This window comes from Anabrus simplex, chromosome 2 (genome assembly GCF_040414725.1).
Source record: "Anabrus simplex isolate iqAnaSimp1 chromosome 2, ASM4041472v1, whole genome shotgun sequence".
Lineage (NCBI taxonomy): Eukaryota > Metazoa > Arthropoda > Insecta > Orthoptera > Tettigoniidae > Anabrus > Anabrus simplex.
In genome coordinates this window covers 438,614,532-438,631,400 of record NC_090266.1, presented here as the reverse complement: position 1 = coordinate 438,631,400, position 16,869 = coordinate 438,614,532, and the positions used below count along the sequence as shown (strand labels likewise).

Sequence of the window (16,869 nt, the reverse complement as noted above, 5' to 3'; positions counted from 1 at the left end):
GGTGAAATTACGCTTGAGTAAGTGGAAAGGATGGTAAATAAACTCCATCGTCAAAAAGCAGCAGGAATAGATGAAATTTGACCTGAAATGGTGAAGTATAGTGGGAAGGCGGGGATGAAATGGCTTCATAGAGTAGTAAGATTAGCATGGAGCGTTGGTGAGGTACCTTTTGAGTGGACAAAAGCAGTATACCTAATTGCACCTACCTTTAAGCAAGGAAACAGGAAGGATTTCAACAACTATCGAGGTATCTCACTGATTTGTGTACCGGGCAAAGTATTCACTGGCTTCTTGGAAGGGAGGGTGCGATCAGTCGTTGAGAGGAAGTTGGATGAAAACCAGTGTGGTTTCAGACCACAGAGAGGCTGTCAGGATCAGATTTTCAGTACAAAGCAGATAACTGAAAAATGCTACGAGAGGAATAAGCAGTTGTGTTTATGCTTCGTAGATCTAGAGAAAGCATATGACAGGGTACCAAGGGAAAAGATGTTCGCCATACTGGGGTAATATGGAATTAAAGGTAGAGTATTTCAATCAAAGGCATTTATGTTAACATTTGGGCTTCAGTGAGAATTGATGGTAGAATGAGTTCTTGGTTCAGGGTTCTTACAGGGGTTAGACAAGGCCGCAATCTTTCACCTTTGCTGCTCGTAGTTTACATGGATCATCTGCTGAAAGGTATAAAATGGCAGGGAGGGATTCAGTTTGGTGGAAATATAGTAAGCAGTTTGGCCTATGCTGACGACTTGCTCTTAATGGCAGACTGTGCCGAAAGCCTGCAGTCTAATATCTTGGAACTTGAAAATAGGTGCAATGAGTATGGTATGAAAATTAGCCTCTCGAAGACTAAATTGATGTCAGTAGGTAAGAAATTCAACAGAATTGAATGTCAGATTGGTGATACAAAGCTAGAACAGGTCGATAATTTCAAGTATTTAGGTTGTGTGTTCTCCCAGGGTGGTAATACAGTAAGTGCGATTGAATCAAGGTGTAGTAAAGCTAATGCAGTGAGCTCGTAGTTGCGATCAGCAGTATTCTGTAAGAAGGAAGTCAACTCCCAGACGAAACTATCTTTACATCAGACTGTTTTCAGACCAACTTTGCTTTATGGGGGCGAAAGCTGGGTTGACTCAGGACATCTTATTATAAGTTAGAAGTAACAGTCATGAAAGTAGCAAGAATGATTGTCGGTACAAACAGGTGGGAACAATGGCAGGAGGTTACCCGGAATGAGGAGATAAAGGCTAATTTAGGAATGAACTTGATGGATGAAGCTGTACGCATAAATCGGCTTCGGTGCTGGGGTCATGTAAGGCGAATGGAGGAGGATAGGTTACCTGAGAGTATAATGGACTCTGTTATGGAGGGTAAGAGAAATAGAGGGAGACAAAGACGACGATGGTTAGACTCAGTTTCTAACGATGTAAATATAAGAGGTATAGGACTAAATGTGGTCACAGCATTTTTTTGCAAATAGGGGATTGTGGCGACGTTTAGTAAATTCACAGAGACTTGCAGACTGAACGCTGAAAGGCATAACAGTCTATAATGATAATGTGTGCATGTATGTATGAAGTTCCCTTGATTTCCCTGTATACATCATCTCCTTTTCCACAAAACATTCAACCTTGAACTTCTCTCTCTTCTTCCTTAGTAATCCTGGACTTTCAGTCTACAGTATATTAATTTTTAAACACATTTATTCTCTTCTGGTCTCATTGTTTTGCATTTTTGTACTTTCGAAAGGCTGCTACGCCCCTCCCCCCTACCTCCTTGATGAAATATTCGTTAGTCTGGTCTCTCGGTAGACAGCCACCCGATATGGTTGCACCTACGCCTCGTCTACCTACTTCGCCGTGATGCACAAGCACCTCCCCCCCCCCCGCCCAAACCTCGGCAAGGACACATGGTTCACAGGAGAGGAATATTATTATTATTATTATTATTATTATTATTATTATTATTATTATTATTATTTATTCTTTTCGTTTCAGCCATCTATGTGCTGCGATTACGCAACTTCCATCGCTTTCCCAAGTGCTTTCTCCTTCCTCTTTCGCCAGTATTCCTTCATCCGTTGGCTTGCTCGTGCTCGTTCTTCTGCCGAGAATATTCCTTCCTCGTTTTCTCATCAGTTAGGTCCTTCACCTCAGCAACTCTCTGCCTGAAGATTTTTCTGTTTCTTCTTCTTCTTCTTCGTTTAGGCCTACGATGGACCACGTGGTACTTAACTCTGGTGAGCTCTTTTCTTCCTCTTAGCCCAGTATTCCTTCATTCTAGCGCTATGGATGACTTTTCTTTCTTGAGTCCATTTCACTCCTACTCCTGGACGCAGTGATTTAGTTGTTAGTGACTGGAGAGATTCAGATGTCTTGACTAACTTTCTGAATTTATCTCGGTTGTAAATGTCAATGTGATCAATGTTTAGGTACTGTAGGTCTTTCCGGACTAAATTCGTCCATTTGGAATTTGTTGCTTTCCCTCTAGATACAGTGTTGAAGATTCGTGAAGTGAGTCTCTGGCTGTCCATCCTGACTACGTGACCATAGAAGATTAGTCTTCTCTTCTTCATAGCTGTTGTAATGCTCTCTATTTACTGTGCAGTCCCTTGTTGTGCCTGATTCTGTAGATATCTTCTGCCGTGATCCCACATTTTTCTAAATCTCGGTGGGCATCTTTTACCCATGGGACTTGTGTCTTCATGTTCTCCTGGAAGGTGAGGATCCTGTTGGCGAGTCTCTCCGATCCCATCCTTTTAATATGTCCGTAGAACGTCAATCTCCTCTTTTTCAATGTGGTGGTGATGTTTTCAAATTGTTGGTATAGTTCTCGGTTTGGTCTCATGCGAAACGTAAACTTGCCTGATGATTTTATGAGTCCAAGAATCTTTCTAAGGAACCTCCTTTCTTTCTTTTCCAAATCTGAGAGTCCCTTCGTGGCTATTGTCTCAGCTGCGTATAAACATTCAGGTTTGACTATCGTGCTGTAGTGCTTGAATTTGGCCTGGTAGGAGAGTGACTTAGATTTGTAGGTTTTCTGACATAATCTAAACGCAGTTTCCATCTTTCTTGCACGTTCTTGAATTGCTGCTTTCTCATTCATCTTTGAAGTCAAAATCTCTCCTAGGTATTTGAATTTTGTATCTCTTTTGATATCACCGTACTTCGTCCTCATTGTCCAGGTTGGGTCAGTGGTATTTATGTTCATGTACTCCATCTTCTCAAAAGATATTTGCAATCCTCTTTTGTCTGTTGTTTCTTTGAGGACTTCAATCTGCTTAATTGCAATTTGCAAATTCTCTGCAAAAAAGACTATATCATCTGCAAATGCGAGGCATTCAAATTTAAGCCCAGTTCTCTTGTGACCTAATCTAATTCCATTTGGAAAGTTGAATTTGCTCATTTCTTTTCGCCATTCCCTGATAACTTTCACTAAAACACAGTTGAACAAAATTGGAGAGAGGCCATCTCCTTGTCTCAAACCTGTTTTGATTTCAAAGGGCTCTTACAGTTCTCCTAAAAAAATTTACCTGCGATCGTGTGTTTTTTATTGTTTGATGAATCAAGGTTGTTGTCTTATTGTATATTCCAAATTCCTTAAGCACTTCCATTAGTGTGTCCCGGTCTATGGAGTCGTATGCGTTTTTGAAATCCACGAATGTCATTATCACTTTCTTATCTACCGCTAATGTCTCAGTTTTGATTAAGGTCTTAATGGTAAAAATCTGTTCTACACATGACCGCCCCTTTCGAAAGTCAGCTTGATATTCTCTCAATTGTTTAACTATATGTCCTTCTATCCTACGCTTGAGTGCTATAGAAAATATCTTGTAGGCTACTGGCAAAAGTGATATCCCTCTATAGTTATTGACATTCGTTCTGTCTCCTTTCTTGTGCAGGGGGTGGATGATAGCCTCCCTCCATTCATCTGGGATCTCTCCTGTGGATCAGATCTGTTGAAAGAGTGTTTCAAGTTGTTCCAGGAAGTTATCCCCTGCATATTTCAGAAGTTCAGCAACAATTGAGTCCTTGCCAGGTGCTTTGTTATTTTTCAAGCTTTTGATGATCTCCTTTATTTCGTTCTTATCTGGCGGGGTTGATTCATGCAGTGTACTTTCTGGTTTCTGGAACGTCAGTTTTTCTTGAGGTGGATCACAGTTGAGCAGTTCTTTGAAATATTTAGCCAAGTGTTCACACTTCTGTTTGTTGCTCATAATCAGCTTACCTTGATCATTTTTGAAACAAATGTTGGGTGACGAGTAACCTCGAAGTTTTGTCTTAAAAGTCTGATAGAAGTTTCTTTTGTTGTTTTTCTTGAAATTCTTTTCTATCTCTCTCAGCTGGTCTCTTTCGAATCTTCTTTTGGCACTCTTGAACACCTTTGCTGTCCTTTTCCTTTGGATCTTAAATTCTTCGAAGTTCTGTTTGTTGGAGTTCCACTTGTTCCAAGCTTCTGATCGTCTTCGTAGAGCATCTTCACACTCATTATTCCACCATGGATGTTTCTTGCATGAAAAATTGTTTCGCTGCTTCCTGGATCTTTCGAGCTATTTTGTCCCACTTATAGGACTCCAACGTGTCGAGTTCTTTCTGATTTTTCACTACTATTCCTTCGCTGACTTTGAGTTCTTCAATTCTGTACTTCTGTATTCTGAGGGGTTTCTTTCTACGGTTACAAGGTATGGGTTTCACTTTTATCCTTGTTAGATAGTGGTCGGAATCAAAATTAATACCTTTCTGAACTCTGACATTCATTATTTCCTTCGGGCTGGTGGTCGCTACATGGTCAATTTGGAATTCTCCTAACATGGAGTTAGGTGATCGCCATGTCATCATCCGCTTGGGAGCTCTCTTGAATTGAGTGGACATTATTTTCATACCAAATGATTCACAAACATCTATCAATCTTTCACCATTTCTGTTTGTCCTTTTATGAGCCGTGTGTATTCCAACAATGTTTCGAAATTTTTTCTCTTTTCCAATCTGAGCATTAAAATCGCCCATCAAGATCTTGACATGTTTTTCTGGGGTTCTGAACAGTTCTTCTTCAAGTTGTGACCAACATTCTTCTACATTCTCTGGATTCTTTCTGTTATCTTCATTAATTGGAGCATGAACATTGAAAATGGAGTACCATTTGTTTCCACTAGTGAGAGTTAGTACAGACAGTCTGGGAGATGGAGATCTGAAGTCTACTATAGATTCTGTTATAGAGTTGTGAATAATGAAGGCTGTCCCGAGTATTAACATTGAATTCTTGGTTTTCTCTGACTTCTTAACTTTGATAGCTGGCCGTCTTTTCAGCATTCTGTAGTTTCCAATAGCCGACACTTCATCTGAAATAAATCTTGTTTCTTGGACCGCTAGAACTTTGATCTTATATTCATCGAGTACTTTGATCGGCTCCTTTTGTTTACCAACTTTCATAAGGGTGTTCACATTGAGTGTGCCAAAGAAATGCTTTTCTTTCGTTCTGAGTTTGCGGGGTGATGGATCCTCCGACTGATCCAAACATGATGGTGTAGGGCCCCCAGAATCCTTTGCCCTACTTGAACCAGAACTCTGGCCCCGGATTTTACCGGCTGGGGTACTAGATTCCGTACGTTTTGTCATGATGTTAGTTGCGTGGTTTTTGGTGTGGGGGATAGAGCAGAACCCCATCCAAAAAGTAAAACCAAGTTGGTGAGACCTGGAGTTTTAGAACAGCCGTCCCTAACATGGAATCCGACGCTGACCAGGAAGCCGCCCGATTCGGGAACAGTCGCGCCTGGGTTTTAAGTCGCTTTACTTTTCGGGGTGTGCTCCCTTAGTTTCTTCCGCTCTCTGTGCCGTCGGGAAATAGATTCCTCTTCCGCCGCTGGGACCGTTGACCAGTTTCGCCAAGTAACCCTAGGTAGGGGTCCTATAACAGGGTGCTACCATCAGGTGCCAGATGGACCCTGGTTTTTTACGAGGTTGATACTCTTCTCGCTCCTCCTTCCTCATCACTTGCACAATGAGGCCCCGGGCTTGTGACCTGCACTGGCGGAGTTATTATTATTATTATTATTATTATTATTATTATTATTATTATTATTATTATTATTATTGAATAACCTTATACATTTTACCTGCAGAAAAGCTCATTTCTTCTATTTTGTGTTTGATACAGGAGTCATTTATGAGAAATTTTCTCACTCTGAAACCCCAACTGATGTGTTTCTCAAATTGTTTGGAGAAGACATTAAAAATATATCAATCAAAGAACCTGAAAGGACATGAGTTACCCTTTTTCCCTTGAGAATAACCTTCATGATGGGGTACAATTCCTTGCCTGCAATTGAGCATTACTGGTCAACTTCAGATGATATGAACGTATGTGCTATATCTAATGAAATGCCTCGAGCACGGTTTCTTGAAATATTGTCAAATGTTTTTGTTAATGACAATCAAACCATTACTTCAGGTTGTAAAGATAAACTGTACGAATTGCTCCTACTGGTTGTTTCTCATAATAAGCAATTCCAGTCCTCATATAACGGCACACGGTAGATAACTATAGATGGGTCCACCAGAAAATTCGAAGCAATTCAATGAAGCGTGTCGAAAGAGGATAAAAATTGTGTTATGCCTGTGGTCAAGAGGGTTACACACTGGAGTTTATTATCTAAAAATGAAAAGACGTAGTGCTAAAAGAAGAGTTTGCAGGTTGTAGTTTGGGAGAAAGAGTTATGTTTCATTTAACAAAATGTTTATGGTGACAACAGATAATAGTATTCGTCGGCAACTTTTTTCTTCATTACGTCTAGTGGGAGGTCTGAAGATAAAGAAAGTGTCGGCATGTTGGACAACTAGAGCTATCAGGAAAGGTGCACCGACTAATTTGGCACAAGATAAGGCTTTCAAGAGTGGTGAGTTTGATTTCAGTATTTCTAGTTCTGATATTGGATATGGTTGGATGGATAACAGAGTGGTTAATTTTGTATCTAATTTCTATGGGTCGGAAAATACTTCAGTTCTTCGTACTCCCAAAGAGGGTCCAGACAGGAAGTGAAGCGCCTTACGGTAGCGTCACCGTACAGTAATAAATGGGAGAAGTGTATCATGCACACCGGCTAAGGAACATCTACATTCGTCATCATCATCGTATGCAGTTTCCAGCTGTTGGCCAGGTCTGCTTGGAACATAAGCCCCTCCATCACTTCTTGTCTTCCCACCACTTCTCCGTCGTCACCCTTCCCAATCCTCACATCTTCTCTGTACACACTATTCCACTCCTTTTATCCACCTGTCTCTTCGTCATCCCCTCGGTCTTTTTCCTGTTATCTAAATTTCATGCATCCTCCTCGGTATCCTTTCCTCTGCCATTTTCTTCATACTATCTAAGTCTAGATGACTCTATCAGGGTCTGTAGTGGCTCTTCTTTTACTATATCTCTAACCTTCTCGTTTCTTATCTTATCCATTCTTGTCACTCCTATCCTGCTTCTCAGAAATTTAATGTCACTTGTCTATATCCTAGTTACGGCTATCTGCCTCATTACCCAAGTTTCTGCTGTATAAGTCAGAATAGATACATAGTACGTCCTTCATATCACTCTTTTGCTTCTCTGAGGGACATCCTTGCTCCAAACCAGGCTTCTGACACTTTTCAGGAATGTCCCTGCGTGTCTTCCACGCCCGATTATGTCCTTATCATTTCTTCCACTTTCCTCTATGATACTTCCCAGGTACTTGAAACTATCTACCTTCCTAAGCTTTTCCCCTCCAAGCATTATCCCTCTCGTAGGCCTCTCCTTCTTTCTAGTTGTGATCACTATCTCGCTCTTTTTGGCATTAAATTTCATTCCATATTGTTTCCCCTCATCTTCTCATACATCTAACTGAACCAGGATATCCTCTTCCTTTCCTCTCCAGACAAACAAGTCATCTGCAAACATCGCCACTTTCATTTTCCCTTCCCAATTTTCCTTGCCACATTTGTCATTAGCTCGTCCATTACTACAATGAAGAGCAAGGGTGACAGAACACTTCCTTCTCTTAATCCGCTTTTTTGCTCAAACCAGTTTCTCTCTCCTACTTTAATACAACTGACACTCCCATGGTACATCTCCCTCGCTCTTTCTATTGTCTGCTTCTCAAAACCTTTTATGGCTTCCCAGACCTCGTTTCTGCAAACGTGGTCATATACTTTCTCAAGGTCCAAGAAGGCCATCAGTAGATGCTCTTGTAACTGTCTTACTGCGAATATAACGTCTACTATGGACTTTCCTGATCTGAAGCCACACTGCTCTTAACTTCTCTTCCACCCTCTCTCTGATTCTATTTTCCAGAATTTTCTCAAACACCTTTGCACAGTGACATACCAATGTGACTCCCCTATAGTTCTTAAAATCTTTCCTATTCCCCTTCTTGAAGATGGGTTTGGTTATCACCTTCTTTCAGTTTTCAGGAGGTTTCTCCCCTTCCATACTACTTTCAACACACGATAAAGCCACTACTTCCCTACCTCTCCTGCTGCCTTCACCATCTCAATACTCACTTCATCTAAACCTGGGACTTTCTCTCCTTTCGTCTTATCTAATGCTACCTCCACTTCTCCCCATGTTAAAGCTTTTCTTTTTGCGTGTTTCTTCCCTCATCCCTGCTTCTACTTTCCTCTTCTGGGTTTAGTAAATCTTCAAAATACTCCTTCCATATTCCTTGAGTTTCTCTTTCTCCTGCATTTCATTTCCATTTTTATCTATCATTACAACATCTTCCCTCGTGCCTTTCCTCTTACTCTAGACCATTCCATACAGTACTTTTGTATTTCCTTTGTTATCTTCTTCCATCATGTTTGTCCACTTTTCCATCCATTTTTTCTTCTCCTCTGTTACAACCTTTATAGCTTCTTCCTATTTGGTCTTATACTCCTGTCTTGTCTCGATTGTCCTCTGATGAAACCTCACTCTAAAAGCTTTACACTTCTCTTCAACTGCCACTTTGATTCTGTCGTTCCACCATGGGATCTCCTTGAATCTTTTCCTAGTACTAGTTCTCTCATAAACTTCATCTGCATGTTTTTACTAATGTTCTCTTGAACCTCCTCCATTCCTCCTCTCCTGCTTTTGTACCATCTGTTGGTAAGTTCAATCTTATTTTTCCTGGTATTCTTTCTTGGTTTTCTTCTCCTTCAGTTTCCATATTTTGATACGTCTTTCTTGATTCTCTATCTTCTTCCTTTCCTTCATTGTTCTCAGTTTCATTACCTGTGGTCTGTGCTCACTATCTAGGGCCTATGATGGTATTACCCTTACATCTGTAACATTCCCCTTCATTTCCCAGTCGCAGATCATGTAGTTCACAATGGATTTCTTAGACCAGTCACTGCTGTACCAGGTTATCTCATGGCTTTCTTTCTTCTTGAACCACGAGTTACCGACCATCATCCCATTTCTTTTGCACAGATCCAGTAGTCTTTCCCCTTCCTTATTTCTATTTCCCCGTCCTTCCGCTCCAAGTACGTTTTCATGTCCCTTCCTTTCCATGCCTACATGGGCAATCAAGTCCCCCATTACTACGTAGTTTTGGCCATTCAACTGTCTCTCCAATTCTTTCTCAAATTAATCTTTATCCTGTTGCATGCTTCCTACTAGTGGAGCATATACTTGAATAATTTCCCAGGTTTTACCTTTGACTCTCATTTTGACTTCAATCAAACTGTCACTTATCCCTTTTACTTCGCCTTTCAGTCCATTTCTTACTACAACTCCTACTCCATTTGGCTTTCCTTCGCCATTTCCTATCCAGGAAAACCAAAAATTATTCCGCAGTTCTCTCTTACCTTCCCCCATCCAGTCAGTCTCTGCCAGCCCAGACACATCCAGTTTTCTTCTTTCCATCATGTCTGCAACCTCTTCTACTTTTCCAGTCAATGTTTGTATATTCAGTGTTCCAATTTGTAATCCTGTTCCTCGCCAGGGTCGTTACATCCGTCCGACTTACTGTTCCGTATTTTCTTGAAAGTTTTTTTTCCTTTGACTCTCATTTTGACTTTAATCAAACTCTCACTTATCCCTTTTACTTCGCCTTTCAGTCCATTTCTTCCTACAACTCCTACTCCATTTCGCTTTCCTTCGTCATTTCCTATCCAGTAAAACCAAAAATTATTCCTCAGTTCTCTCTAACCTCGAATTTCTAGGCCTGTCGTGACTTCACAAGAGCTCCGTTAGCCGCCATCGTTTTCAGGATTCCTGTAGGGCCTTCACGGCTACGTACCGGTCTTGGGGCATACGCAGTCCCCACTGTACTTCACCCCCACAGGCTATCCCCTACTTAATGACATTGCCAATCTCCCACGGCGTGGACGAGGGGGTGGACTTGTCGGATGATTTGTGGACAATGCGAACTGGAAATCCGAGAGATGGGACACTGATTATTTTGTGGTTTCTTTCATATTGTACCAGTCAGTGGCTTTGCCCATCTCATGATGATGATGATGATGCTTGTTGTTTAAAGGGGCCTAATATCCAGGTCATCGGCCCCTGTTTCATATTCCATGTAGATTCGGACATGCTGACTTTGAAACGGTGGATAGCTCGAGGAATCATGACTCAAAGAGCTCCACAAATCAGTTCACCTCCGGCAATGATGAACGGATCAAAGCACCTGAAATGTGGATTTTCTGTACCAATGGATGTCCGTTATGGCAATCGGAGTGGGTAAGATTCAGTTCCCTTCGTGGTCGCTGTGAAGTATGTATTTATACAATGATTCAATCTCGCCCTCATTCAAATTGCTCTCACTGCAATGTGTAGGTGTAAATGAGAAAGAGAATTGCTTTGCCTAGTATCAAGGTGTGCATGTGTGACAGCCGTTCAGCGGTTTTATTATGTGCTGTGTATAATATTGATTCTCATATTTTATTATCTGTTTGTATTAGATCATGTGAAATAAAATAATTCATTTGGAACTCATCATTTTTTATTTTATTGTTTTTAATCAGGTAAGTTTATTTTAGTCATTATGGGTTGCAATCAACTGACAGTAAGTTTAAGTACCACATTCCATAAGGGTAGGCTACTATTTTTTTAACTGCAAAGGCCTGTAATATAATTTTTGAGGATTTCTATTAACAAATAGTAATTTAGAATTGGTAATAGTGACCCTTGATCACAATGTGGCAGACGAGGATTTTGTTTTTATCAAGGCTGTCAAAAGGAGCTTCGTGAAGAAATTCTACTTCCTCCTTGCGTATTCTGATCTACTTAATGTCTCGATTAACGAATTACCTATCTTACTGAGAGATGGTGACGCGTGATATCCGTGATTCGAAGCCTGCAAAGTAATTTTAGATTTTAACCTTCGCCCATTTTCGACCACATCAGATCTTTAAACAATGGGAAATCAAATCAAGCATTATTTATTTATTTATTTATTTATTTATTTATTTATTTATTTATTTATTTATTTATTTATTTATTTATTTATTTATTTATTTATTTATTTATTTATTTATTTATTTATTTATTTGTTTATTTATTTATTTGAAACCCAGGCAATGACATTACTTCTTTCTTTTTCAGTAATCCAACTCCTGTTAATTCTACACTACTGGACAATATCAAATGGACGCCATATACTTACCGGAACCTCAAATACATGGACATCAATTCAACGTTGCGGATGTCAGAAGACGTTTTTCATGATAGGATGGCTGTTTGGGAAAGATTATTTCCTTTGCCTTGTCCTGATCATTCATAAATACATTAATATCGTAACGAAGAATAACGGTCAAATTGTCAAATGTACTTATCCAGGCAAAAATAAATACTGTAGTCATAAATAATGTGTTTTTGTACATATAATTACGTAACGGAATATGATGTTAAGGAATGTCAAGAGAATTAAAATCGCTCAAGCATTCCTTCCAATAACTTATTTCTGAAGCAGATGCCATTGTAATTCTTTTCATGATTTGGATGCCCATATTAGTGAGATCAACGTAAGCTACATCGTGAAAATTCTAAAATGTTTATTTACAGGCCTACATGGATTATACCACTGAGTAAAAGTGCATATACATGCAGTGCATATGCATACATTCTGCCTTGAGAACTAGGACACTGAATATACAGTTGTTGAGGAACGATAAAACAGGTTTGTACTTTAAACATGGTAACGAAGGTAAAGACCCACTATATTATAACAGAGAAGTAAAGAGACTAAGAAGGAGGTGCAGGTTGAAAAGAAATAGAGTTAGAAATGGCTGTGGAAGTAAGGAGAAATTGAAGGAACTTACTAAGAAATTGAATCTAGCAAAGAAGTCAGCCAAGGATAACATGATGGCAAGCATAATTGGCAGTCATACAAATTTTAGTGAAAAATGGAAGGGTATGTATAGGTACTTCAAGGCAGAAACTGGTTCCAAGAAGGACATTCCAGGAATCACTAATAAACAAGGGGACTGCGTACGCGAAAATCTTCAAAATGAAGTATTCTTCTTCTTCTTTTTTTGCTAGTTGCTTTACGTCGCACCGACACATTATGTCTTATGGCGACGATGGGATAGGAAAGACCTAGGAGTTGGAAGGAAGCGGCCGTGGCCTTAAGTAAGGTACAGCCCCACCATTTTCCTGGTGTGAAAATGGGAAACCACAGAAAACCTGCTTCAGGGCTGCCGAGTGTGGGATTCGAGCCAACTATCTTCCGGATGCAAGCTCACAGCCGCGCGCCCATAACAGCACGACCAACTCGCCCGGTGCAGAAGTATTCAGTCCGCAGAATGTAAAGAGTGTTGGTTACAAGGATAATGTCCAGATAGGGAAAGAGACTAACACTAAATGAGTATCAAAATGTATCTATGATAACAACGACATTTACAATAAGATACAGAAGTTGAAAACAAGGAAAGCAGGTGGAATTGATAAGATTTCTGGTGATATATTAAATAAAATGGGTTGGGATGTAGCACCATATCTGAAGTAATTACTTGATTATTGTTTGCATGAAGGAGATATACCAAATGAATGGAGCGTTACTATAGTAGCCCTGTGTATAACGCAAAGGGTGGTAGACAAAGCTGAAAATTACAGGCCAGTCAGTTTGACATGCACTGAATGTAAGCTTTGGGAAATCATTCTTTCTGATTATATTAGACGTGTTTGCAAAATTAATAACTGGTTCGATAGGGAAAGTAAGGGTTTAGGAAAGGTTATTACCCTGAAGCTCAGCTTGTAGGATTCCAGCAAGATACAGCATATATATTGGATTTAGGATGTCAAATTGACCTATCTAAGCCATTTGATGGGGTAGATTAGATAATGGGAGATTACTGGCAAAAATGAGTGCAATCGGACTAGACAAAATAGTGACTGAATGGGTTGCTATATTTATAGAAAATAGATCTCAGAGAATTAGAGTAGACGAAGCTACCCTGTAACAATTAAGAGGGGAATTCCTTAAGGCAGCATTATTGGATCCTTATGTTTTCGTATATATAATAAGAGTAAAGATGTGAAATCAAAGATAAGGCTTTTTTCCGATGATGTTATTCAGTATAGAGCAATAAATAAGTTACAAGATTGTGAGCAACTGAAAAATGACCTTCATAATGTTGTAAGATGGACGGTAGGCAATGGTATGATGATAAACCGGGTTAAAAGTCAAATTGTGAGTTTCAAAAATAGGAAAAGTCCTCTCTGTTTTAATTACTGCGTTGATGGGGTGAAGGTTCTTTTGGGGATCATTGTATATACCTAGGTGTTATTATAAGTAAAGATGTCCATTGGGGTAATCACATGAATTGGTTTGTAAATAAAGGGTACAGATCCCTTCACGTGGTTATGAGGGTATTTAGGGTTGTTGTAAGGATGAAACGTAGAGGACATATAAGTCTCTGGTAATACCCCGGATCCATGCATCCAGTGTATGGGACCTTAATCAGGATTACTTTATTCAAGAACTGGAAAAATCCAAAGAAAAGCAGCTCGATTTGTTCTGGAGATTTCCGACAAAAGAGGAGTGTTACAAAAATGTTGTAAAGTTTGGGCTGGGGTGACTTGGGAGATAGGAAACGATCTGCTCGACTAAGTGGTATGTTCCGAGCTGTCAGTGGAGAAATTGCATTGATTGACATTAGTAGACGATTGAGTTTGAGTGGTGTCTTTAAAAGTAGGAAAGATTACAATATAAAGATAAAGTTGGAATTCAAGAGGACAAATCGGGGCAATGTTCATTTGCAGGAAGGGGTGTTAAGGATTTGAATAACTTACCAGGGGAGATGTTCAACAAATTCCTAATTTATTTTGCAATCATTTAAGAAAATTCAGAGAAAACAATACATGGGATGTCTGCCACCTGGGCAACTGCCCTAAATGCTGATCAGTAGTGACTGATTGATTCACTTCGAATTTCGTTCGGCAGATCGATAGCAGTGGCCCTATAACACTACCCTGTACTACTCCCGACATTATAGAAACTTCGTCGGAGTATTTACTTCGCAACTTTACCCTCTGCGTGTGGCCTGTCAAAAATCCCCGGATCCGTAGAACCACCCTTTTATCAATGTGTGTTTCCACCAATTTTCGGACCTGAATATGGTACTAAATCATATGTCTTAGCAAAATCAATTATCATACCATCAACTTGCACTCCTGTGTCTAATGATTCCCTAATGTCTTGAAAGAGCGATACCATCTGGCTCTCGCAGGAGGAGATTGGTGTTCCAACCCATTATCTCCCGAGTGCAAGCTGATAGTCACATGGCCCATACCGCGCAGCCACTTGCTCGGTATTCCAGGAGGATATCTCGCGGCCCGTTATGATCGATGATAGGACTCATCGGTTCGGAAACTCTGCATTACCCTATATCTTCTGGTAAGTTTATTACATTCATCGACCTGGGTCAATCTGATCATTGCCAGTATGGAAGTGAGTTGCCAGTAGCACCGTTCCTCATGCAGCTAATCCCTTTGATGAACGTTAAGTAAGTATAGCTTTTAAGATCATTTAGTGGGTAGATTTCGGTGTGATTGGTAGACTGAAATGTTAATTTCCACCATCCGACTCAAAGAAAAAAGCCATCAGAATTAAATTAACTATTATTACACAGAGGTATTCCAACTTAAAATATAGGCCTACAAGACTGCATTGGCCTATGCGAATGAGATGATTAACAGAGATGTTATTTTTGACATCTTCTCTTGTGCCAAGTCCGTACAGATCATGAAAACACCCGGGGAAATGGAAGGTAAAGATTTAACTATTCGTAACTTCAGAACTACGTCACAAGGAAACAAACTAGGCATTATATGTAATTGATTATACGTACGAGACTTCCAGCATTAATTATAATTCGATCCACAGGAGCGTGTTTTTATTTTACGAATACCACATGCATTGTATGGGGTAATAGAGAACCATGAGTTGGCCACACTAGCAGTTTAATAGTACATCGTTAGGCATCATTCTGCCTTCTGATTTGCCAGTTGAAGTGTTCAGATGTGGTAAAACCGTTGCCTAGTTAATGAAATTAAAGTTTCTACATAATTACATGTAAACGGAAGAGAGCCATAGAGAGAGGTGTAAAAAGGACTACGTTTAAATCGTTTCAACGGTTCCTCTCCTTCGATCATTCAGTCTTGCAAAAAATTAAGGTAAATTTCACATAATGCTAATACAACCTGTAATTATCAGGATTTTAATTCATGTAAAGCTGATTATTATGCCAATGATACCGTACAGCCCGGGCGAGTTGCCCGTGAGTATAGGAGCACGCCGCTGTGAGCTTGCATCCCGGAGATAATGGGTTCGAATCCCACTGTCGGCAACCCTGAAGATGGTTTTCCCTGGTTTCCCATTTTCACACCAGACAAATGCCGGGGCTGTACTTTAATTAAGGCCATGGCCGATTCCTTCTCACTCCTAGCCCTTTCCTATTCCATCGTCGCCATAAGACCTACCTGTGTCGGTGCGACTTAAAACAAATAGTAAAAAATACCGTGTAGATTCCTTTACTAGGAAGGAATTTTGGGTTATTATCCTTATTTTTGTACGCAGAATGTAGAAACCGATGTAATGTGGCCGCCTTGTTGAGAAGCCAGTGACTACGCAACTCAGCTACCACTGCTCCCTAGAATAAAGTGGGATACACCGGTTAAAAATACGTCCGGCCTCTTTTACCCCAGGACTTAAGCTGGTACTCATTTGTGATTGAGAGTGATTCCAGGACAATGTATCTCCCTAGACAGGTTTTTTTGCTAGTGGCTTTAAGTCGCACCGACACAGAGAGGTCCTATGGCGACGATGGGATTGGAAAGACCTAGGAGTTGGAAGGAAGAGGCCGTGGCCTTAATTAAGGTACAGCCCCAGCATTTGCCTGGTGTTAAAATGGGAAACCACGGAAAACCATCTTCAGGGATGCCGACAGGAGGATTCTAACCCACTATCTCCCGGATTCAAGCTCACAGCCGCGCGCCTCTAACCGCTCGGCCAACTCGCCCGGTCCAGACAGGTTTACCAGTTTTCCGTACTTTAAGATACAGGCCCTCGGTCCATTAGAAGTTGCTTAAAGGATCGCACAGTCTAGTATTTCTGAACCGGAAATATAGATCTCCCTTGTCATCTCAACAAAGAATACACACCAAAGCAATTTGAAAAGAATAACCTTTATCCAACAATATCATCATCATCATCATCTGTTCACCCTCCAGGTTCGGTTTTTCCCTCGGACTTAGCGAGGGATCCCACCTCTACCGCCTCAAGGGCAGTGTCCTGGAGCTTCAGACTCTTGGTCGGGGATACAACTGGGGAGTATGACCAGTACCTCGCCCAGGCGGCCTCACCTGCTATGCTGAACAGGGGCCTTGTGGAGGGATGGGAAGAATGGAAGGGATAGGCAAGGAAGAGGG

At 40.5% G+C, this 16,869-nt stretch overlaps 1 protein-coding gene across 1 annotated transcript in view; it reads left to right on the top strand.

Moving 5' to 3' along the window:
- LOC136863569 (esterase E4) overlaps positions 1 to 11,825 on the top strand; it is a 296,437-nt gene extending 284,612 nt beyond the window's left edge. The window contains exon 10 of the mRNA XM_067139949.2: positions 11,545 to 11,825. Coding sequence (XP_066996050.2) covers positions 11,545 to 11,722 — 178 coding nt within the window. The 3' untranslated portion in view covers positions 11,723 to 11,825. The remainder of the gene's footprint in view (positions 1 to 11,544) is intronic.
- The last annotated feature ends 5,044 nt before the right edge of the window (positions 11,826 to 16,869 follow it).